The 24,109-nt window shown below is 43.4% G+C and overlaps 2 protein-coding genes across 2 annotated transcripts in view; both read left to right on the top strand.

The window, feature by feature from the left end:
• The window catches only part of TKFC (triokinase and FMN cyclase), a 160,780-nt gene that overhangs the window by 80,461 nt on the left and 56,210 nt on the right, over window positions 1–24,109 (top strand). The window lies entirely within an intron of this gene.
• SAXO4 (stabilizer of axonemal microtubules 4) lies at window positions 4,009–23,892 on the top strand. Its single transcript, XM_083498228.1, has 14 exons — window positions 4,009–4,158; window positions 8,702–8,851; window positions 10,436–10,553; window positions 11,251–11,404; window positions 13,266–13,394; window positions 15,748–15,811; window positions 19,405–19,493; window positions 20,609–20,668; window positions 20,837–20,917; window positions 21,546–21,662; window positions 21,773–21,867; window positions 22,552–22,716; window positions 22,840–22,927; window positions 23,740–23,892. Exons 1-13 carry the CDS (start codon window positions 4,083–4,085, stop codon window positions 22,925–22,927), a joined length of 1,386 nt encoding a protein of 461 aa, XP_083354354.1. The 5' UTR covers window positions 4,009–4,082; the 3' UTR covers window positions 23,740–23,892.

Here is a 24,109-nt window from a genome sequence, read left to right as displayed (position 1 = left end):
GAATGCCTTGAGAGTTGGAACGATTCGGCTCCCGAACGATTGAAAACTGAAAGTGAATCTTCCAGTTTTTGAATGTTCTTTTGATGGGGCTTCTGCAACTTCCAATTGGCTGCAGGAGCTTCCTGAAGCCAGTCAGAAGCTGCGCTTTGGAAGCTGAACGTTTCAGAAGTTGAATGGACTTCCAGAACGGATTCTGTTCAACTTCCAAGGTACGACCCTCCCAGCAGATGTCAAGGCAATAAACAACTATTTTACTTTTAAAAGACAACTGAAGGCGGCCCTGTTTAGGCAAGTTTTTAATGTCTGACGCTGTATTGTTTTTAATATTCAGTTGGAAGCCGCCCAGAGTGGCTGGGGAAATCCAGCCAGATGGGCGGGGTATAAATAATAAATTATCATTATTCTTATACAACTGTCGTATTATTTTATATTCTGCTCAGTTCCAGGATTCCTGGGCAGATTTCTGTATTGTATGATTCTGTCCAAAAGGTGAACAAATGATTGAGAATCATAGATTTGTGGAAGTCTATAGTACTCTTTATGCTATAAGTGTATTTTCAATAATGAATCGATAGCAACCCCATATAAGTAATTCATTACTGGACATCTTAGATGCTGAGGGTACCTTCCTTAAGCCAATTGCTGGAGTTGGTGCAGTGATCTGACACCATGCAGTACATGACAGCAATGGGGTTGCCTCAGGCCTCCCCACAAGTGCAGCCTTGTCCTGGATATATGGTACTTACCAGTTTTCAGCTATGTCAGCCTATGCACTGTTGGATGTGCCCATCACTTTCCTTCCATTCTGCTTGATAGGTTGCATTTGCTACTGCCTTTGTCCAATTGCTACAACTCCTGTGTCCCTAGCCTAGAAGACTTTCTTCTTATTCTTATCCACAAATATTTTTGCAAGAATTTTGAGGCATCAGTTGAAGGCTCCACCAGAACTTGTACATATTGGTCCTGTTTGCTAGTACATCTTCAGTAGATCAATGAGGCCAACATTAACAAGCTGCATATGGAAGATTTGGTCCTTGCATATTGCCCTCGTCCATGTCCTTGGCATTGTGTGTGTGTGTTTATTATTTATTTAAAGATTTTTTTTAATCCCACTCTTCAGCCAAAAAAGGCTCGCAGAGCAGCTTACAAATCATTAAAATCACTATATATGCCCTCAGCCTTACAATGTAAGCAAACTCTGGTTCAAATCCATGTTTTCAAGTTGCTTTAATGACCAGCTGGGATGGGAAAATGCAAGGAGAGGAGGTGCCAAAAGTTTCTGATCTCTCAGCTGTCCCAGTGGAGTGGCCCTACATTCCTTCTCTTCCATCATTGGCAACAGGCAGATGTAATTACTGCTACTCGGTGACAGTGGATGCACAGAGGGGCCTAATTCCTTCACAGAGTGGACGGCAGCCCCTATTCTGTGGTACCTTATTTCATGTGTTTTTTGTGGGGGGGAAAGAGTCATATGTTGGGAATTGCGCCAGGGTCCCCAACTACCTTAATCCAACTTGGGACTCAAGGTTTTAGCTGGCACTTGTCAGTAAAAACCAGTGGCACATGGTTATTGTTTTCCTCCCTGCTGAACCTATCTGTATCGATGTCTATTCATTTCACTCCTCTTCCCTCATTTGCTACCGTCTGATATAGTGGCAGCTGCTGCATTAAATGGATACTGTCTGTCCTTTGTAGTTGTTGTAATTTGATGTGTTTGGCAGTTAGTGAATACTCACACTGTCTCCCCCCATCCCCAGATGTAGAATACTTCCCACCCACTTGCTATACCAAGCAAAGTTTAATATAAGGTAAAAGGTAAAGGTACCCCTGCCCCTACGGGCCAGTCTTGCCAGACTCTAGGGTTGTGCGCTCATCTTACTCTATAGGCCGGGAGCCAGCGCTGTCCGCAGACACTTCCGGGTCACGTGGCCAGCGTGACAAGCTGCATCTGGCGAGCCAGCGCAGCACACGGAACGCTGTTTACCTTCCCGCTAGTAAGCAGTCCCTATTTATCTACTTGCACCTGGGGGTGCTTTCGAACTGCTAGGTTGGCAGGCGCTGGGACCGAACGGCGGGAGCGCACCCCGCCGCGGGGATTCGAACCACCGACCATGCGATCGGCAAGTCCTAGGCGCTGAGGTTTTACCCACAGCGCCACCCGCATCCCAAAGTTTAATATAGAAGTACACAATATAATGTTAAACAATGAATATCTCCAACTAAACATTTGAAAAAAACTTCCTGGCAGTAAGAGCTGTTTGGCAGTGAAACAGACTCCCGTGAAAGGTGGTGGGCTCTTGTTCCTTGGAGGTTTTTAAACAGATAGGATGGCCATCTATCATGGATGCTTTAGCTGAGATTTTTGCATTGTAGGGGGTTGGACTAGATGACCCTTGGGCCCCTTCCAACCCTATGATTCTATGATTTATTACATTTTTATAGTGCCTTTCATTCAAAGATCACAGGGCAGTTCTCAACATAGACAAAATGAGAACAAAAAATTAGAAGCTGAAAGTAGAATTTAACTTACAAGAACATTATCATTTCCCAGAACACAAAAATGTGTTCCATTTGCTGACAAAACAAGGTTCTTCACTCCAAATTTCTTATTCCAAAGGGGACCACCCTTCCATTTGACAATTTTATGTGAAATACTTAAAAATAAAAAAGCAAATAGATCAGCCTATGTCTCTGTTCATAAATTTTCATAAACATACACGGTTTATTCAGTCTGCTTGTGTTTCCTTTTTTCACCCAATCAACTGCTAGCATTCCTAGCTGAATGAACTTTCGCTATTCTATTTTTAGAAGTTGATGGAGCAAAAAGAAGAAAACAGTACTGTGTGACTTGTGTCTAACCCTGTTAGGCTCTTTTCCACTTTTCAGTCAATTACTGGAAGTCAGGTATTTTCAAAACAGGTGTTTGAAATTGTTCTAGGATACATAAATACTTTTTCTTCCGGCCAGCAGTGACTTCTTCAATAATCATATAAGTAACACTTTCAGACACCCAGGGGTTTCTACAGAACATGGTTTATGTCATGTACTTTTTTTTAATTAAAAAAATCCTATTAAAACTTGCTAGCTGTGTGACAATTTGAAATACAGCTTGGCCCTCCTAGAGTTGGTTTCCCCTCCACCCCTTACCACACAGAACTTTAAAAGTCATGCTTAAGGTTACACGTTTCTTTGCAGCCACCTAGTCTATGGCATTACCTTTAAACTACCACATGGTGTCATTATAAGCATGATGGTGGTGTTTGCTCAGTACTAAATATTCACATGCAGCCTTGATCAAAAGTGATGTGTAACTTACATATCTTTAATTTTGTATGCTCAGAGATTTCTCTTCCGTGTCAGAGTTCAGATTGCAGAGATTCTGTGTCAAGCAATGCCACATTCAATGACATGAGTAAAATATAACACAAATACACAACAGAATCACACAGCACCAAAACTGAGCTATCTGAAACCCACAACTCAGATTGCTAAGACTTTACAATAACATTTCAATATTATTTCGCAGATACAAATGCAGAACATTGGGAGGTGGGATAATGGTGGGGAAGGCTTAAATTCTCAAGAGTTGTGCGCCGGACATCTAAAGTTACACTTGAATTACACTGCACAGCTGCGACTGCAGACATTTCGTAGGCACACAGCCTTACACATGTTCCTTTCTGGCTACTTGATGCTGTTTTATGTTTTATGGACATGGGAGTGGGGGCAGCACTGATTCTGATGAGTCTACCTTGTTCAACTGCTGTATACCTCCCCAGCTCCAATCTAGTATCTCAACTTGAATACAATGGTACAATGGCTCAGGAAACACACAGACCTCAACCCCTCAAGGGCTATATTTAGGAATCCAAATAATCAGAACCATCTCATCTACGTATTGGGCATGTGTGCCCAGGGCCCCTGCAGTCGCTTCCAATACCCTCTGAACTATAAGGCCATTGGAAGGAGAGCAATGTTGTTGAGCTAGTTGCTAGGTGCTGGTTGCTAGGTTACATGCTGCTAGACTTCAGCTTTCTGCATTCGTCCGTCAAGTTCCCAACTTCAGTTCCTTAAATAAATGAATGGTTCGTTCCTTTTGGACATCTAGTTCTGCTTGCTACCATCAGCCAGCAAGCAGTGCCTCGTTGGTTGGGACAGGTAAGGACAATGTCATCCTCGCGAGGCGAAATGGGGTTGGTGGCTGCAGGCTGCTGTCCATGGTGGATTTAGCTTCATGTTGTCTCACAAACGTCTCTGCAGTGTCCTTTGGTCTCCCTTGCACTGCACTGGCTCAGTACTTTGACTGGAAGTGACTAGCCAAGGATTTCCCCAACTCTGCAAGCTTAAGACCCTTTTGGTTGGAGCTACCAGAGACTGAACTTTAGATCTTTTGGACACAAAACATGTGGTCTGACCCTGTACTATGCTTCTGTACCTAAGTTAAATAGTCCTTCCCCCGCCCCCTTTTCTGTGCTTGGAAGATTAGAAATATTAATTTTTAGAAAAACGACAAGGGGCAATGGCTAATTGCTGTTTTGGGAGAATCTGTTTAGATGTGGTCGTGTGGTTTAATACCTGATTTAGGTCTTTCCCCTACACTCTGTGCACAACCCTATGTAAGGACATATGTATGCATTTCATTTCTCTTGCTGGGTTCCCAGATATGTGTATGCACATGGCTGGTGTGTACAGCAATGTTTCCTACAATGATGGCTATTTTCTGAGACCATCAAATTATTCAGGTCAATAGAAAAATGGGATTCCAAGTGGAACTGGCTGAATAGGCATTAAAATGGCAAATGCAGTTCATTTATTTATTCCATTTATATCCCATATTTCCACTTAAGGAGCTCAGGATAGTGTACATGGATCAATTCCTCCCCATTTTATCCCCAGCGACCCTGTGTGGTAGGTTAGACTCTGAGGCTGTGGCTTCCAGTCAGCTTAATGGCTGAGCAGGGTTTTCAAGCCTGGGCTCCGAGGTCCTAGTCCAACTCCAAGCACAACAATGACCACCTATGTGTAAAGTGATGCACACTGGGGCAAAAAGATCCTATATGCTGATGGGGTCTGAGCTGATGGCGACCAACCAGGAAACGCTCAGTGCAAATGTTGAGACAGCTGCGTGAAAATATTAATTCAGAGTTTGCATTGTTACGAAAGGAAACATCTTCATACAAATATGTGGTGTGTCCACACTTTAAAATACAGCGTGCAGTTCTGGTTGCCTTGCCCAAAAAAGGATACAGAAGGGTGGGGAAAGGGGCAGCCAATAAAAGTTTTACAAGGAATGGTCCTAGCATTCCGGGACTCTTAATTCTGAAAGTGGAGTATTTTTCATACTGCGTATGGTTAAACTATGGAATTCACTACCAAAAGACAAAGTGATAGCTGCTCGATTTAATGTTTTTTAAAAGGGAATTAAATAAATTAATGGAGGATAAGGCTGTCATTGGCATCTAGTCACGATGGCTCCATCCTGTCTTCAGGATCAGAGGTAGGATGGTTCTGAATACGAGTGGCTGGGGAATGGTGGCAGGAGGGGTCTATTGCACACCTGTCTTGCTTCCTGGCTTCCCCTGCCCAGGAGGGAACATGGGAGCCAGCAGACAGACTAGACAGATGGGCAGGATAGTCTGTAACCACTGTTAATAATTTTGCAGTAGTTCTTATGGCAAAAAGGCATGTGTCCTAGACACATAACTTATTAAGAAGGTAAAAATCTTAGCGTCAGTGTCCCTGACAAAAGGGGCAGTGAATGGCAATAAGTAATTTTCTATCCCATCCCCCCCATCAAGACAATACACAAAGTGTACGACCCATGCAAAAGCACAATAAAACTGTGTGTATGCTATACTTCAAAGCAGGAGGCGTCATCTGCAACATTTCTTGTTGTTGTCTCCACCTTCTCCCTGCCTTACTCCAAAGAGGAGAGCCTCGCCACGTGGGTGAGATGCTGCAGGACTGGCCAAGTAGTGGAGCTGCTGGTCATGGCTTCCAAATGCAGAAGATGGTTGGAGCCTCCTTCCCCCGCCCAAGTGGCAGCCGTGCTTTGCCACATGCTGGGAGGTTATTTATTTATTTACTTACTTACGAATTACCTATGTGTGTGCGCCAAAATGATTTAGGGTAGATGCACACCATGCATTTAAAGCACATGCCACACACATGGCTTCCCTTAAAGAACCCTGGGAACTGTAGTTTCCATTTCACAGAGCTGCAGTTCACCCATAAAGAACTACAGTTCCCAGGATTCCTTGGGGGAAATAATGAGCTCTAAATGTGTGTTGGATTTCCATAGAGTTGGAAGGAACCCTGAAGGTCTTTTGAGTCCAACCCCTTACAATGCAGGATATAATAAAAACAGCTAAAAATTGCTTTTAAAACTAACAATGCAAAAAAAAAAAAAAACCTCCTAGAGATAGGTATTCATTCATATTGCTTTTAAATCTAAGGCAGAGAGGCCTCTTCAGCCAGCTGGGAAAGCTTGGTTAAATTGTCTGTGAGAAATTTCCCCAACAAAACAAATATATTTTCAATTGTTTCTGGAATGTTCAAAAAGTGGCCTCTGCCATATCTTGACAGAAATGCTGTTCTACAGAACAGGGGCAGCAACATTGAAAGCCTTCCTCTCAGCTACTGTTAACTGGGATTCTTAAGATCTTTGGAACTTGAGGGAGACTCCTGCAGAACACAACAATCTGCTGTATATATAAGGAGTAAGGTGGTCTCTCAACTGACCTATTAACTGGTGCCATTTATTTTGTCAAGACATGTATAGCACTTCAGGTGTGTTGGGAGGGCAGAGAAAATTAAAATGGAAAGTTCTCTGTGGTACTTCACAACAAAGCAGTTGAATTTATGAAGGAAAAATGCTAAAATAATTGGAAATAGCTTCCAGATACTTAATGGGCTTAGGATTGTATTTATGTTAACTGATAAAATAATATGTCTAATACAAAAAGGAGAAGATTTAAAGATGTTAATGTTTAATTTAAAGGGTACAGTGGTGCCTCGCAAGACGAAATTAATTCGTTCCGCAAGTTTTTTCTTCTTGCGAGTTTTTCGTCTTGCGATGCACGGTTTCCCATAGGAATGCATTGAAAATCAATTAATGCGTTCCTATGGAAACCGCCTTCAGACCAGGTCCGGGGACAGTCTGTCCCCCGACCTCTTCTGAAGGCTGGGGGGGGGGGACAAGGGCTTTTCTTCCCACCCCCAGCATTTTAAAAAACCCCGGGACAGCGGAGGACTTCTCCGCTGTCCGGGGCAATCTTAAAATGCTGGCGGGCGGCATTTTTAAATCGCCTGGGACAGCGGAGGACTTCTCCGCTGTCCGGGGCGATGTAAAAGCCCCTGGGAAGGCAGGCAGGGGGGGCAAAGACTTCTCCCCACCGCCCCTTGCTTCAAAAGAGGTCCGGGGGCAGCGGGGAAGACCTGCTGTCCCCGGAGCTTGCGGGGCAAGCTTTGTTTTGCGAAGCAAGCCCATAGGGAAATTCGTCTTGCGAGGCAACTCGAAAACGAAAAAACCTTTCGTTTTGCGAGTTTTTCGTCTCGCGAGGCGTTCGTCTTGCGGGGTACCACTGTATTAAAATTGGGATTTGGAAAACCGTTATAAGGATATGCAATGAAATTCAACTAAGGGGAAATGAGGAAGTCATTTTACAAAGTAAATAACTTATTTTCAATAAGGTTATGATTTATGTTTGTTATGTTTTGTTTGTTGTTGATATTATAAAAACTAATAAAATTTTTGCAAAAAAAAAAATTATGAAGGAAAAATAAGAAAAAGTGGTTCCTCACAGCTGCTCACCAGTGGACACAAAATGGAGGTTTGGAAACGAATATGGAGCATAACAATTTCCCACTCAGAGGTTATTGTAAATGTGAGGTGGTTAGATTGAAAACATGTTGATAATAGTGCAGTGCTACAATCACCACAAGCACTCATATATTGACAGCAGAAGAACAGCAAGAAAGATGCAATAGAAGAGTTCTAGAAAAAGGACAGGCAGAAACTGTGGGAGGGGTACAGATTAGCTAGTGCTTTATGTGGAGTGTGCAGAATCCATGTGCTACAGCATGGGGTGGGGACTATCATACGAACTGGTTCCTGATTCATAGAAGGAAGGACACTCACACCCACCCACCCAGTAATGGGAGATCCCTGAACATTTTACTTGATCTTCAGTGTTTCAAATCCTTCTGGAAGCTTTTCTCTAGAAGCCTCTATAAAAAGGAAAAGTGCCACCCTACTCTTGTGTGGTTCGCCTCCATTTCAACAGGGATTTCCCTGAGGGTGTCTTACTTGCCAATTGGAACTGAATAGCAAGGTTGAATATTTTTACAATCTTCAGGTAAAAAGGTATATTCTGGTATCTCCATTTTTGTGGAAGGAGTTGGTTCCATTGCTTCACTTGAGCCACAGTGCACCTGCAACCAATAAGGAGCATTTAAGACCTGACCCTGATGTATTAAGACCACGAATGGCCTGGTTTGTATCATTAGCTCCCTTTAAAAATCCTGAGTCTGTGACATCACAATGATGTGTGTGTGACCTCACTGTTTCTAAGGAGACATGCACACAATGCAGATGAACAGTTGCTTCAAGTCAGACTGATTTCTTTGTTGAGAGGCTGAGCCGCATTCCTGCTATCCAGAATGCTTAGTGGTCAATCATCTTCCATTTCTATTCCTCCAGGGAAACCTTTCATCAGTAAATCCACCTCTGTATCTTCAGAGAAGATGGGTCGTCTCCCCCTAGGGATTGTTTCTCCCTATGTAAAAACTAGCTCTGGTGGGTGTATGGACCCCATGAAATTCTACTGTACCAGCTATGGCACAGCTTATGGTAAGGACATCTTCAATAAGGGAAGGGATTTATCTTATCTGTGGATAGTTTGGTCATATCAAACAAAGGAAAGTGTTAACTGCCCAAAAGGATGGTGGCTGTTCAGGCGTAATCCCAATCCCAGGCTTGTTGTTGCAATAATAATAATTTATTTATACCCCGCCCTTTCTGGTTCAAAAACTGGGCTCATGGCAGCTAACAACAAATTTAAAACACTTTAAAACACTTAATTATAAAAGCAGTATAAAATACGGTATAAAAACATGAATAACAATAAAATTATGAGATTCAAGCTCCCATCATGTGCAACATTTAGTAACGTTTGAGCCTTGATTGTTGGGAACCCATTCAAAATAAATTGAAACCTTTTGTTAAAAAAACAGAAGCCTTTTTATGAGGTACCGACATTCCAAAGGAACAGAAAATACTTTTCATGTATGCGACAACAGCAGCATGGATGCTACTAGCCCAGAGATGGAAAGAAGAAAGAGTTCCTACCAGAGAGGACTGGCAAACTAAGCTGTGAAACTCTGCTGAAATGGCAAAACTGACCGGGAAACTTAGAGACCAAGAAGACAAGAAATCCAAGAAAGAATGGGAAAAGTTTATAAAACAATGGCAGGGTTTTAACCCCACTTGTAATGTAACAAATATTATGGACAATATGGATAGATATAAAACATAAGACTATGAAATAATATGCAGTTGGGATTTTTGACATTAGGACCCAGCCTCGATTTGAAGCGTAGATATTACCATAGGTCAAAGCACCAAAGTTTACAAGAATGTTCTTGGAGAAGCCCCACCCCTTCCCACCTTCTAACATGCATGAAGCTTCCATCCTTCAGAACTGATTCTTGCAGTGGCTTTTGCAGAGAGAGAAATGGCAGTGAGGCCTCCTCTGTCAGCTTGGCTGGCACCAATTTCCATTTGCCTTTTTCCTACCAGAGTAGCTTCCATCTGGAGCTATCATACCTGGTGCATTAGGGGGAAAGGTGAGGACCCCTTTATCAGCCTAGCTGAGACAAACTACCATTTGGCCCCTGTCCTCCTGGAACAGCCACTATTTGCAGCTGCCCCATGGCATTGCTCTTGATTCGGTTGGGGTCAACTGCCATGTAGCTCCTCCACTCCTCTGCTGTAGTGATCATCCCACCTGAACATTATGTAACACCTCGCTCCAATCATGCAAGAGTTAGTATACTCAAATTCGCTTGGTTTTCCTTTTCCTTCCCCATCTCTTTCCTTCTGTGTCATGACAATTAGATTAAAAAATTGTTTTTAAAAAATTGCCCAGTAGCACCTTATAGACCAACTAAGTTTGTTCTGGTGCATGCACACGAAAGCTTATACCAGAACAAACTTAGTTGGTCTATAAGGTGCTACTGGACAATTTATTTTTCCCTGACTGGACTGCGTCAGACCAACACAGCTGAATCGACCTGAATGGACAATTAGTTATTACTTTATATTGTAAACTGTATTGAGTGTGCAGTGGGAAAACAGTGCTTTATAAATGCAGTAAGTAAGTGAAGATATAAATAGGCAATACAAATCTGCCATTGTCTCCCTTTCCTTTGCCAGGTCAAGCAGGGTTTCGTCCTCGGACTAGCATCCACTCTGGAGCAGGATATAAAACCAATTACCGTCCCGTCGTCCACTACAAGCCAAGCCTAGACAAAATAGATAATCCAACTGTGGGGTAGGTATTGGTCGTATACTTTGTGGAAATTAACTGGGATGGATCAGAACAGGGAAACTGTCTTGTGGTTTGCATACCACCCAACCCACTGCCCTCCAGACGTTTTGGGCTCCAGCTCTTACCACCCTTGGTGATTGGCTGTGCTGGCTCTGGCAGGTGGGAGCTGTAGCCCAGAGCATTTTGGGGGTACCAGATTGGGGAAAGCTGTGAAACATAATCACATCCTCATAATGCTCATGTCACCTCTGAGTCAGTGACATGCTTGCATTTGCTTTACTTGTACTCCCTCAAAGCACAATAATAAAGTCTATGGCAAGGCAATTGCATTTGGCGCTTCACCGTGGTATCCATCTGCAGTGTAGATGACTGGAAGGGCCAAAGACAGTGATCTTTTGGGTTGCCTGGACTAACGCATCACTTTAGGAGATAGAAAGCATGGCTGTCTTTAGAGCACAATTCTAACATGCCTAAACATAACCTGATTAAAATCCACTGTGTCTCTTAAGTTCAGATGCTGTGTATTTAAGGAAGCTTTTAATGTTTAATAGACTATTGTAGTTTAATATTATGTTGGAAGCCACCCAGAGTGGCTGGGGAAACCCAGCCAGATGGGTGGAGTATAAATTATTATTATTATTATTATTATTATTATTATTATTATTATGTCTCTCATGCTTAGTCTTTTCTCTGAAACCAGGAAGCTCCTTCAGGACAATTATGAATCGACAACAACCAAGCACTTCCAGCCTCTTGAGCTCCCAGATGGGAAATATCCTCTTCCCTGGAGTGTGTACCAGCCAGGGAGTGGGTATGTTCGAGAAAAACCTCTTTCTTTCCCCACCACTAAAGAGGTAAGTATCCCAGACCTAGGATTTGCCTCTGTGTGGTGGATTGTTGTGCTATTGAACATGCTTGTAATGTGCCAAAATTATCACCTAGTGCCATTAATAATGGCTTGGGCTATTTCTTCAGTTCAGGAAGGCTGGAGCTTAGAGCTTCAGCAATGAGGCAGCTCAAAGTCCGACATCCATCTAGCAAGTGGCAAGGCCTTTATTCGAGCAGCTTCTCCATCCTTCTGAGTCAGCTCTCCAAGGGCCTGCATCCTGGGTCATAGCTTTTTCTCTTAAAGGGGCCATGTGCCTGATAGTTACCATAACTGATAATGCATACATGAATCACCTGCGTTGTGAATTTCAATCCGATGGATCAACACAAAACTGTGGCAGTGCATGTGTGGAAGGAGGATGTTTTGCAAGACTAAATTCTGAGCATTTAGGAGTCATTCCATTTCCAGGCTTCTCTCTATATATCCATGAGGTCTAAGAGAATCTACTGTGATGCAGGGCAAAACACAAAAGCCAGGATGTGTAAACTGATGTGATCTGGCAAGTGTATATGAGGATCCAAAACGAACAGAGCTTCAGAAATACAAGATGTGAAGAGGAGTCACGTTTTGATGGTACAAGGAGCCAGAAAGAAGTCAGTAGGTGCAGTGCAATCCCATAAATGCTGGTGTTCAGAATTAAGTCACACTCTGTTCAGTTTAAATATGCTTACTAGCCCCATTAAACACAGTAGAACTTGCTTCTGAGTAAATGCCCATAAAGTTGTGCTGTAATGTGATACATTTATAGATAAAGGCACCATGTAAGTAAATTAAGGTTTGGAATATGGATGGTTATGGGGCAGGAGTGCATAAGTGTATTAGTGCTCCATTCATAACCTTTGAGAGTCAGAGTGGACATTCCTGAGTCACATATGAGGTTTGCTACATAGACTAGTAATCATGAGTGAAGCTCGATAGCCTAGGGTTTTGTTGAGACAGATTAGTGGGGTTTTCAGAAGCCTATATACTACCAGACTATGCTTTTACTAGACATATCAGTAAAATATTGTCCAGTTGGCAGTTCTACACCTAAAGCACTGGGACTCATTAATGAGTTGTTCTAATTAAGTGCAGGATGGAGCTAAGGAGAGCTGCTGGTGGTGTATGTGTGTGCATGCCAATATGATTGTGACCTGGGTTATATACCAAGTGGAACATGTTGTGGTAGAAAAGAGGCATTTGAACAAGGATTGCTTCCTTTTAAACCCAGGCACTATGTTGAGAACAGTTTAGCTGTGTGAGGGATTGAGACTTGGGAAGTGCGCAGTAGGACTGAGCCCTAGTATCTGCCAAACCCGGTTCCTCTATAATTTCAGAATTGCTTTACAGTTGTGTGAATACTAAAAACAAAGTGTCTCTCTTTTGATTTGCCTTCTATATTGTGGGCTTTCAGACCCCCACCCCACCCCACCACCATAATCATGTTTTTCAAGGCATTCACTGCCACAGGAAAGATTAAAACCTTTATTCTGTTGGAAACACATAAGCTGAAATTCTCATTATTTTGTTTGGAGTATAGGAAAATGAAGAAATGAATTAGATATGGGAGCATGAAGCCTTGTAGCTTCACTGATTGACCTCACTGGCTTCCTAATGTTTTAATTAGAGCTGTGATCAAGGGCTCAGCCATGAAGAAGATGACTCCCTACCACTTCTGAGAAGGGGACAGATACAAGATGCATTTTATATATGCATTTTCCTGCTCACTTTTGACTGTTCTTTCCTCTCCTTTCTCAACAATAGCCCTGAACAGTATCACTTCAGTTCTGGTATTTGTGGTATTCATACTTAACTTTCCAAATTGCAAGCTGGGCTTCATTTTGCAGGTCAAGAAAGTCCATTTTGACACAGCAGACCAGGGAGCCCAAGCTATAACAGGGTTGGAGCCTAAACATACCCCTGACCTGCACAAGTTGTATGGAAGAGGTTCTGTCGATGTGGAACATGCCAGACATGTGAGTCAGCTGCTAGTTCAATGGGCCCTTCCTCATTTGACTGTAGCTTAGGCAGTACCTGATCACAGAAGAGGTATAAAGGGGAGTTTTCATTAGAACTCAGGGCCAGAAGGTCTGGCTTCTTCACACAGTGCGTAAGCTATTGAACTTGCTCCTACTGTATAAGATGTAGTGTCGACTGCCAAATTGGACAGCCTCAAAAGGAGATTAGAAAAAGCCATGGAGGATAAGGCTGTTAATGGCTGCTACCAGTCCTGATGGCTTTGTACTACCTCAGTTATCAGAGACAGTATGCCTCTCAATACCATTTCCTGGGAAATACAAATAGAGAGAGTGCTGTTGCACTCAGGCCCTGGTGTTGGGCTTCTCATAGGCATCTGGTTGGCCAGTGTGGAATCCAGGGTCCTAGGTTTGGCTCTTATATCCACCACCAGATGCAGTAAAATAAAAGGGGAGTTTCCATTTTATGCATGACTTTCCCTACTCGTGTCCTCATAATCCGCAATGGGGGAAAATATTTTTAAAATTGTGCTTGCACTGCTGCTCACAGCAAACCTGTTGAAAACCAATATTTTAGCATACAGTGAAAGTATTGGCAGGAAAAGCTTGACTTCCCTGGGTTACTGCAAAACCAAGTACCTTTCCATATAGAAAGTGATCCGATTTTATCCCCATAGTCCTCATTTTCACTCCTGATCTAAAGCTTGATTCACATATGCCTGTCTCCTTGCTTGATGACTTGCACCAGAAGGTGTGAATTGCCTCCATAGAAAAGTATTGTCTGTGGTGATGTGAGCTAATAGGAAAGCTCTAGTCTGCATTCTTTGATCTGTGAAGGTTGTTTCACACCTACAAGTCATCACTCAACATTTCAATCATTGAACTATGAACAAGCGTGATGTCATCCTAAGGTGGTATGTATGGGAGAGGGGGGAAAGTGTGACAGAATAAAATGCAGTCCTAGAACAGTGAATTGACAAGGGATGGTATAGCACACTGGTCCTTTACCTGGTGGGTCGGGACCCATTCATGGGGCACGGCCTGATCAAAAGTGGGTCATAACAGGAGCACTACTACCAAGCAAACATGTTAGAGATTTAAGAAATGGATCCCCAAATGCAAGTTTGGATTAAAAGGGCGTCCTGGGTAATGAAAAGGTTGAAGATACCTGGCATATTGGTTAACATGTTAGAATTTAGCTGGTGAAACCTGGGTTCACATCCCTGATCAGCCATATAGCATGACTTCAATCTGACACACAGTTACCTGGAGTAAGCTCCATTGAACTCAGCAATTCTTATGCTGGTTGCATAGGTTGAATTTAGGGGTGTTTTGCTGCCTGAAGGGAAACAGGAAGGTGCCACCCTGTCACTGAAACATCCCCTGTCAAAGCCTCTCTTACTTAGGTTGTGCAGTGGTGCCCACAAAGCATCAGAGGTGGTGGTGGGTTCCGGTGAGATCTTGTGGTGCTCTTGCGAGATATTGCAGACTGCATGAAATTGATTTTTGTGAGACTGCACAAGATCTTGTCGCTGCTGCTGTTGCTGCCATAACCTCTACACTAGTGGCAGTGGCAGGATGGGTGGGTCACTAGCGCTGTTCAACTTGTAAATGCAATCTTTAGCTTTTAATTAGAAATGCAAAAAACAAACAACAAACAACAACAAAAAACAACACACACACACACACACACACACACCATTTGCTATTCAAACTGCTAGGGCAGCATAGGAACCCGACCAAAGAAAAGTCTCCCCTTGATTATTTTCCTTATCCTCTGACTTCTCCAATGCTAATCCGTCACAAATGGTAGTAAAGCTTGAATCAGAGCAAGAAGGATTGTGTCAATTACCATGGTACTTCATTGGCTGAAAGAGGCTGTGAGGTTTTGTACCCCCAGTTTCCCTACATCACTGCTTAAAATGTAGAAATTGACATATGGGGGCAGAATAGACCATGTGGAGGGAAATGGCGCTACAGGAAAACATGGGAAGAATATGAGATTATTCCAATTGTGCCTACTTAGTCTTAGTTACAGTAGTGTATGGGGAGCAGGGGGTTGTGCCAAATGCTTCCCAGAAAACACAGGCTTTGAGGAAGGGTTTGCAGGAAGTGAGAGAGGTGGGAGTTCCAGGCATAAGGATCAGTAAAGAATAAATGATAAAGTCATGGGAGAGAGCAAGATAACTTCAGAAAGCTGAGAACTGTTACCCCAGGAATAATTGGTCTGCCCTTAAACAGAGAAGCAGGATGGATGTGGAACAGTGCATTGGAAACCCTACTGGCAGGGCAAGTAGGAGACTCCATCTGGGGCATTTGGTCTTACTCTCCACTGCTGTTTGCATATTTGCAGGGACCTCACTACATGTCCACGGAGTACAACTCAAAGTACCGCTTCAACATTCCAGGACAACCAGGTAATTATTCTTCATAGCTGACAGAGCTTCATCCTCATGCACAATATTGATACTCCACTCATAAGAAAGGGAGCTGTCTGCTTCTTCATAACAATCAACCTGCCAATATCGTGGTCAGGGATGATGGGAGTTGTCATTCAACAACATTTGGAGGGCCAAAGGTTCCCCACCATTGGTTTAGAAGGGGGTATTTAGGCAGCTAAACATCACATCAAAGTGATAAATGCTTCTTGTGTTTCTTATGTGACATTTTTCAGAGATGTAATGACTGGTGAGTTATGCCCAAGACTAAGCACACATGTATCATCTAAGTAAACAAGACACTTACCTGGGGTCCTCCAGATGCCATCAGACTACAATTCACATCAGTCTGACTTTTGGCTATTCTGTCTGGGACTGATGGGAGCTGGAGTCTAACAACTGGAGGGCCACAGGTTCTCCATCCTTGCTCTAAGGATACTTGAAGTCCGTGGTTCTGTTAAGAAGTTCAGTCTAGATATTTCATTTTGTATCCAGGCACAGTATGGTTTTCAGGAGATAGGCAGTCTTTAAACAAAAAGGGAACACGAGAAACAGATTCAGTTTGATTCATATAAGCTGGTCACCATCTACTAGAAAATTAAGTGTTCTTAGATCTGCATTAAATTGTTACTTTACTATTAAAAATAGACCATATATAATATAGTACCACTTTCACAAAGGTAGCATCCTGAGATATATTCTTGTCCAGTTTTCTTATTCTGTATTTATGTAATGCTGCAATATGTCATTCTCACCTCTGTGTTCTTTCAATTTAAAATTCTTTTAAATCCATATTTAGGAAGTTAAAGCAGTAGTCTGGACTATATCCAAATCACAAATAACTCCCAGCTGAATTCTTTTTTTTTTTAACGGTGGCACATATCAATATTGCCACCCACAGTCTTCAGAAATTTTTAGATTAAAATGTAAATTGGGATATTTGTTTTTTGCCTTTTTTTCTAAAAATGTTCCTGTGGGGACGTTGACATTTAAGTCATCTTCTGCAACTTGGGGGGTGGAGGTTAGAGATTTTATAATGGAAATCTAACTTGGAATTCTTGGGACAGCTTGTCACATTTCATGTGCAAGATATAAATGCACAAATCACTCTCATGTCTGAAAATAAATTCACATTGAAGGTGGCAGTGAAAAATCGATGCAGCTCTCTGAAAGAATGTTTTTTCTGTACACGTCTGATTTTTGCTTTGGAATTTTGCAGTTCAGAGGCCTTCTTTCTAGTCTGCTGCAGATTTTCATTTTTGTAACAGCTGTGCTGAATCTGACCAAAGCCCTTTCCACTCTAGCACAGCCTGCTAGATGCCAATGGGAAGCTCACAGCCAGAACATAGAACTGCAGAGTTGGAAGGGACCCTGAGGATCATGTAGTCCAACCCCTGCAATGCAGGAATCTTTTGCCCAACATGGGGCTTGAACCCACAAACCTGTCCAACTGGCTGAACTATCATGAGTAGCCCTCTCCCATTTGTGATCCCCAGTAAGTGGTATTCAGCGCCATACTGCCTCTGATATGGGACAAAATATAGGCATCACCATATTTTCTATAGTGGTCATCATCACTTGCTACATTAGATTACTTCATCATATAGGTATGTGCATTTTAGAGACAAGAGTACAGCTGAAATTGCAACTCCACTAACCTGGGAGTAAGCCCCACTGAATTCAAAATGACTTTCTTCTGAGTATTGTGAGATTATATATTGAGTCATTATAAACTATGGAGGATAAGACTCTCAACAGACGATAAGGCTCTCAGTGGTTACTATATTCACGAAGGCTATATATTACCTCCAGGAGCAAAGGAAGTGTGTCTCTAAATGCCAGCCACTAGGGAACAGCAGGAGGAAGCTATTTCCCTCATGTCCTGTTTGTGAGCTTTCCAGAGGTTGGCTGCTGTGAGAAACAGATGCTGGAGTAGATGGGCCTTTGGGTTGATTCAGCAGGGCTCCCAATCCCACAGCAACGCTGCAACTGCCCACCAGTCACTATGAAATTCACCACTGATGCTCCCACGGTACCCATGCATGAAAGGCATCAGTCTACATGCAGCTTGCCTTTCATGCATGGGTAGTGTGGGCGTGTCATTGGCAAATGTCGTAGTGACTGGTGGGTAATAATCAGCGCTATTTTTCTAGAAAGAGGTACTGGAACTCACCATGAGCACCTCCCTTGTTCTCTTAGAATGGCAACGGTGTCCACCTGAGAGGTGCTGGAACTCAGTTCCTGTGAGTTCCAGCTGAAAAAAGCCCTGGTAATGGTAATGGTAATGATAATAATTGATCCTACCCTTCCCATCCTACAGTGTTTGTTTTTTTAATATTTTATTTTCATCTTTTAAACAATATTTTGATACATTCACATCATTTTAATTTTCTATGCTTCTGGGATTACTTAGATCCCTCGGGCTCCCCCCCTTTCTGACCCCCCTTTTCCCATCTAATTACATTTTTCTACTTCATTTTATCTCCTTTTTTACCTTAAATCATATTACATTATAAGTGTTATAACAATCCTGCTAACTTTTTAAAGCATCTACAGTTGTCTTTAAGATATTCTATAATTCCCCCCACCCCAATTCTTTTATCATCTTGGTGTCTGATCTTCACGGTCATCTTTGCCATTTCGACATAGTCCATCAACAGTGTTGCTTGGGGGAGTGGCTGCCACAATTGCTACATTAGCATTTCTTTCTAATGCTTGGACTTTAGAAAACTGCAGTCAACATACAGTGACAGCAGGAACATCACTGAACCCAGTCCACCCGCTTTGCCACACATAATGTGCAAGGCTCTCTGCGTAGTGGGCTGGAAGTAATTCACAGCCACGTCTTTAGCCACATTCCGTAGGGCTCCCTCAGATAGGATCAGATCTTCTAGCACAGCCAGCACCAGCGCACAGCCCTTTTGACATGGGTAAAGTGCAAGATTACACAAAGGGAAATTGCCCCTTCAGTCACAAACAACACTTAGTCACCTCCATTAGCCCAGTGATTACAGTATTGGCATGTAGAACCTGTGAATGACCGACACCCCCCCTCCACTTGCTTCTAATATCAAGGATTCCACTCAGCTTTTATGCAACAAATTTTATTGCATGGATGTGATGCATAAGCTGTATGCATGGAAAAGGAATAGTTGTGGCCACATGGGCAAGGAAAAACATACACTTACAAGAACAGGAGCAGGAATGTATGTGGTGCAGCGGTCTGGCTGGTAGCACCGTCGGAAAGTGCAATATAATGCAGGAAAAGGAGATGTGGGTTCTTCTCTGGAGAGATGGAATTGCTAAATATGTTTCTGCAGGTCAGAGTGTGGAATTATTAGTTTGACACACCTTTTTATGCTTGGAGCTAAATACCGGGTAAAATACAGCTCTCACCTTTTCACCACTTATCTTATCCATGCCCTCTGCCTTCCTCAGCCAACAGCTTGCTGTCTAATTTTTGTACTGTTATGTCGCCACTGCTATTTACAGAAGTCTTCTGCCTTCTTTTTTCAGTGTGCTCCTTTTCCTCATGTTATCACTTCATCTCTCTTCTCCCCCCCCCCATACAGATTTCCTGCAGAAGAAAACAATTGGAGCCAAAGAAGAGACTGGTTTTACTGAAGGCTGCCTGGCAAACCCCATTATGGACAAATCTCAGGTTTCTCCAGTAAACTCTGTATATGCTGCTGTTCTTGCCGAGGGTCACATTAAGCATTAACCTGCAGAGCCCAGTGGAACATGGTGCTTCTGCTCTAGTTGCTTGTTAGCTTGAACAGTGGATCGATCTCTCCTGACCCCTGTGCTCCTCACTTACTAAGGCATTTGCCCCCACGAGAAGTAGCGATGGGCACAAACATGGATGGCTTTAAAAGGCTAGGCAAATTCACAGAGGATGGGGCTATAAGTGGCTACTAACCACAATGGCTTTGTTCTACCTCCGTTGTTGGGGGCAGTATGCCTCTGAATGGCTGTTGCTGGAAATCACTGGTGGGAAGAGTGCTGTTGCACTCATGTCCTTCCTGTGAGCTCCCCACAGGCACCTGGTTGGCCACTGTGAGAACAGGATGTCCTACTAGATGGGCTGTTGACCTGAACCAGCAAGGCTCTTCATATATTCATATGATGTGATAGTGCCTATTCTTATGTAGCCAAAAAGGCACCAAGCACATACCAAAAAGAGGTATTAGAAGTCTTGGAAGAACTTCCAGGTTTTCCAGAAACCTAAAAGCACCAAGAAGACTGTGCGTGCTCAGTGGGCATGGCATGCTTGCTGTTGAGGGTGGGAGGAATGGAATGAAGTTTCCTGGAGAAGGGGATCACTAGCTAGTAAGAACCCAGAACAAGAGCATTCTACCCTGCAATATTTTGTTACAGGTCCCACTTTTCCTGTACCTGAGTCTTGGTCTGTGGGTACTTTGTTTTTAAGAGAGGTTAAAGGCAAAAGCAAATCTAGTTTCTAGTATATTTCTGTATATTTAGCCATGAATGTTCAAGTGCAGCCCATAGGTCCTTGCAGTTTCACTATAGCAGGAATATGATTCCATGCCATTAAGGACAAAATACCACTAGTTCAACCCTTCCCAACCTGGTTCCTTCTAGGTGCTTTGGATAAAAACTCCTACGAGTCCCAACCAGCACAGTATCTTGGAAGGCTGAACTAGTTGCTCCTAAGACAGGCTTGCCTGCTCCCAAGTAGAAGCTGTAATGGAACCGGTGCTTCCTCTTGTCTACTTTCCTCTCTCTGAGTCTCAGTACTTGTCTTCTGCTTTGCAGAGCAGCGCTCCAGGAGTCAGCATTACCAAGACAGATTATCTGCCATCTTCCTTTCCACATGTAAGGAGACCATTTGTAATAGGGTTGTTAGTGGTGGAGACCTGTAAAAACAGTTGAAGGGATGTGCTTTGCCAGCAGGCAAAAGTGCCATTTCCCCCTTCCTGTATTTTCTTTTGTTGGCTGTTTGCATGTGATGTACTCACCGTTAATATGTCCCCCTCCCGACAGGGTGATGAGTTCCTACCAGTCCTATCAAAGGGTTCTGAGAGGGGATCTGGATTCAGTCGGCAGAATCTTGGCCGTACCCCAGTAAGTGACACTCCCTTATCACCAGAAGACCTGCCCTGCTTCCTTTAGTACATTCCCTCTGCCAACTGCTTTCCCTACTTACACAATCTCCCTTCACTGCTCTCTCTAGAAGTCTCTGCCACTCTTTCCATGCCAGCACCTCTTATTTCCTTTTATCTACATTTTCATGTATCTTTGCCTGCCGTGACCTATTTTTCTACCTGCCTTTGTTCTTTAGGCACTTTTCTTGCTTTCTCTGGGATTTGTCTTCCACTGCCAGAGTCCGCAAACAGAAGCCTCTCCTGAGTCTCTGCTTGTTCCTCTTACTACCATCCGTGGGCTATCTTACTCACAGAACCTTCCTCATTTTGATCCCAGTCTTCCTTGTTGCCTCCCTTTCTTCAGTAACTCCTACAACCTGTGGTGGCTGGGCCATGTTGGGATTGGTGGGGAGGAAGGCCAGGAGGCCAACAGCAGGCGGTAGTCAAGAGCCAATGACAGGCAAGCTGAGACAAAGGAGGAAGAAGCTGACAGTCATTGCCTCCCCATGGACTGACTGTGAGGAGGCAGGCAAGGTTGGTGGGGCCTTAATGGACCAGCCTCCACTGCCCACAATGGTTCCTTCACTCATGACCTTCAATCTCCACAGACGGTTCCACCAGATGTAGAGGCACCAGGTCCCCTGAGCCACTCTCAGTTCCAAGGGCTTCAGCATCAACCTCAGACACAGAACAATCTTCTAGGTCGGGAACAAGTGGGTCAGAAGGTATGCCTGAACTACAGTCTTAAGGCCTTACGTCTTCATAATCTGTTGGGCACTTTGCTCTGCTCCTATGGTACTAGACCCTTACTCTTTTCATGGACCTCTCTATGCAGGAACCATCAGGATTCAGCCTCAATAACCTTAAATATGTGACACCTGCACATGATCCAGATCTGCCCAACAGATTCCTGACTAGCTATAACTCCAAGTAAGTTTGACACTGGTTGGCCACCTGTGTTGGGAGAAGTAACACTCCCAGGCTATGTCTTGTTGTTAAGGTACCATTTTCCTATCTCAGGGGTCCCCAAACTAAGGCCCATGAGCTGGATAAGGCCTGAGGGACTCGTTTATCCGGCCCGCGGTGACCCCTGCTGCCCACTCTTACCGGCGCTGTGCTGCGTGGCTGCCCACTTCCGGGTTGGAGCACCAGAAATAACTTGTGCGCATGCGCGTTATTTCCAGAGCACATCCAGGTTGGAGGAGGCCCATGCACATGCACACAAGCTATTTCCGGTGCTCCTCCAACCTGGAAGTGCGCTGGAAATAGCATGTGTGCACGCGCTCCCCCGCTTGATCAGCGCTGGAGACACTGGCCCGAGGCACGGTAAGTTTGCTGACCCCTGTCCTATCTGCATAAAAGCCTTGCAGGTCCTTTATCCTTCAGGTATTTTTCATGCGGTGGCTTTAGAGAGTGCATTGTGAGAGTACTGGAACAGCAAAGGTTTGTGCAGCTGTTGGGCCTGTTTGTGTGGATGGCGTGTACTGAAACAGATACTTGTAGAAGTGCATTGTTTGCAGGATATATACACACCCCTGATTTTGTTTGAGGGAGAACAGAGGCAGCAGGTGAGTTCGACTACACATGGAATAATTCATCCTTTCTCTCAATCAGGTTTTATGAAAACATTCCAAAGGGAGTGGATAGGGAAGGCTGGACACGAGGAGGGATCCAGCCACAGCAGCCTGGTGGTTTTGCTACTAACAACCATGCCACTGACTTAGGTACTGACCCCAATGCCACAGAGACCTTGAGGACAATCCATCCTCATGTTGGCAGGTAATCTTGGATTTGTTGTAGCTCTTCTTCTCTGACCTTCCTTTACTGTATGATTCCTCTTTCAATCCCCCGTTTTCCCCAACTGACCTTTCTTTTGTAATTCTTTCTCCTCCTACATTTCAGGACAATTACAACAGTTGATCCATTCTATCGTGATTCTCCCCATGACCGCCGCTTTGCTGCTCTCCATCAGACGACTGTGCCCAACTAAGTAAGTGACATAACCCATTGCATCATTGGACAGTAGGCTGGCAGTATCAAGCACCTGAGAGGTACCTGCAGAGTCAAAAGGGCAATATTGTGTGTTATGCTGTTTTAATTTGGCCACTGTTTGGAAACTGGAGTCTAGAGCTTCTCAGGTTTAATCAAACCAGACGGCCTTTTTATTGGGCACTCATTCTGATTTGTTTGCAGGGAGATTAGTAAACATTAGTTATTTAATGAGCTTTCACTCTGGTGTTCATGGAGAGGTTAGATGACATTGCATCCAAGCAACTGTTATCCCAGTTTCCAGAACATTTTCCCTCATCACTTTTCTTATTGTAAAATGTCTGATCTTTTGGGGAAGCAGGTTTCTTGTGTAAGACCTCCCAATCAACTATATGCATGCAACCTGAATTTTCTGGTATATGATTGGATTCCACCTGAAAATAGTGACACCTGGAAACACCTACAGTTTTATGGATGAATGCCAGGAATACATACAGACAACTCCAGCGCTTTTTTTCTTCTCTGAAAAGTAAAATTTCATAGAACCAACTGCACTTTTTCCATACACAAAAATGTCCTGGAAATCTGCCATGGGTTAATTTTGCTGGGGAAGACAAATGCGGACATTTTTCACTTCCATTCTCTCTGCCTTTCAATATCAACCTTCCTGTTAAGGCTATTTATTCAACAAAACTGGTATATTGCTTGATTGTAACTAAAACCTCTATGCCGTTTACACACACACACGTTAGTCTAACATTAAAGCTTAGACTAAGGTTAGTGATTGATTTTAGTCTTTCTGCCTCTTTACAGCCTCTGTTCCAAACTGGACCCCACACTGATATCTTTGGGCCTCAGAACAATATCCCACATGCTAAGGAAGGAGCAACAGTGATATAGCGCTGTCACATCATTCATATTTTACTGTTAAAGGTTGTATAGTTTTAAATAAATTCAAACAATATATTGCTGGTATGTTTAATGGAACTGGCGCAGCATCTAAATGGATATAGAAAGACCCCTGGAAGCAGAGATGGATATGACTTTCATGAAGAGTCTGGTGAAGAAACAGAAGGGTTGGGGTGGAATGATCACAGTGAGGCCTCATGTCCAGGTGCCAGATGTAAGGCAGACCAAAACAGATGCATGCTCTGAACCAGGAACTACATTTATTCTTCAACTT

The sequence above is a fragment of the Podarcis liolepis genome (assembly GCF_965112155.1).
Source record: "Podarcis liolepis genome assembly, chromosome: 1".
Taxonomy (NCBI): domain Eukaryota; kingdom Metazoa; phylum Chordata; class Lepidosauria; order Squamata; family Lacertidae; genus Podarcis; species Podarcis liolepis.
The sequence above is the reverse complement of the archived record's forward strand: the minus strand, read 5'-3'. Positions and strand labels throughout refer to the sequence as shown.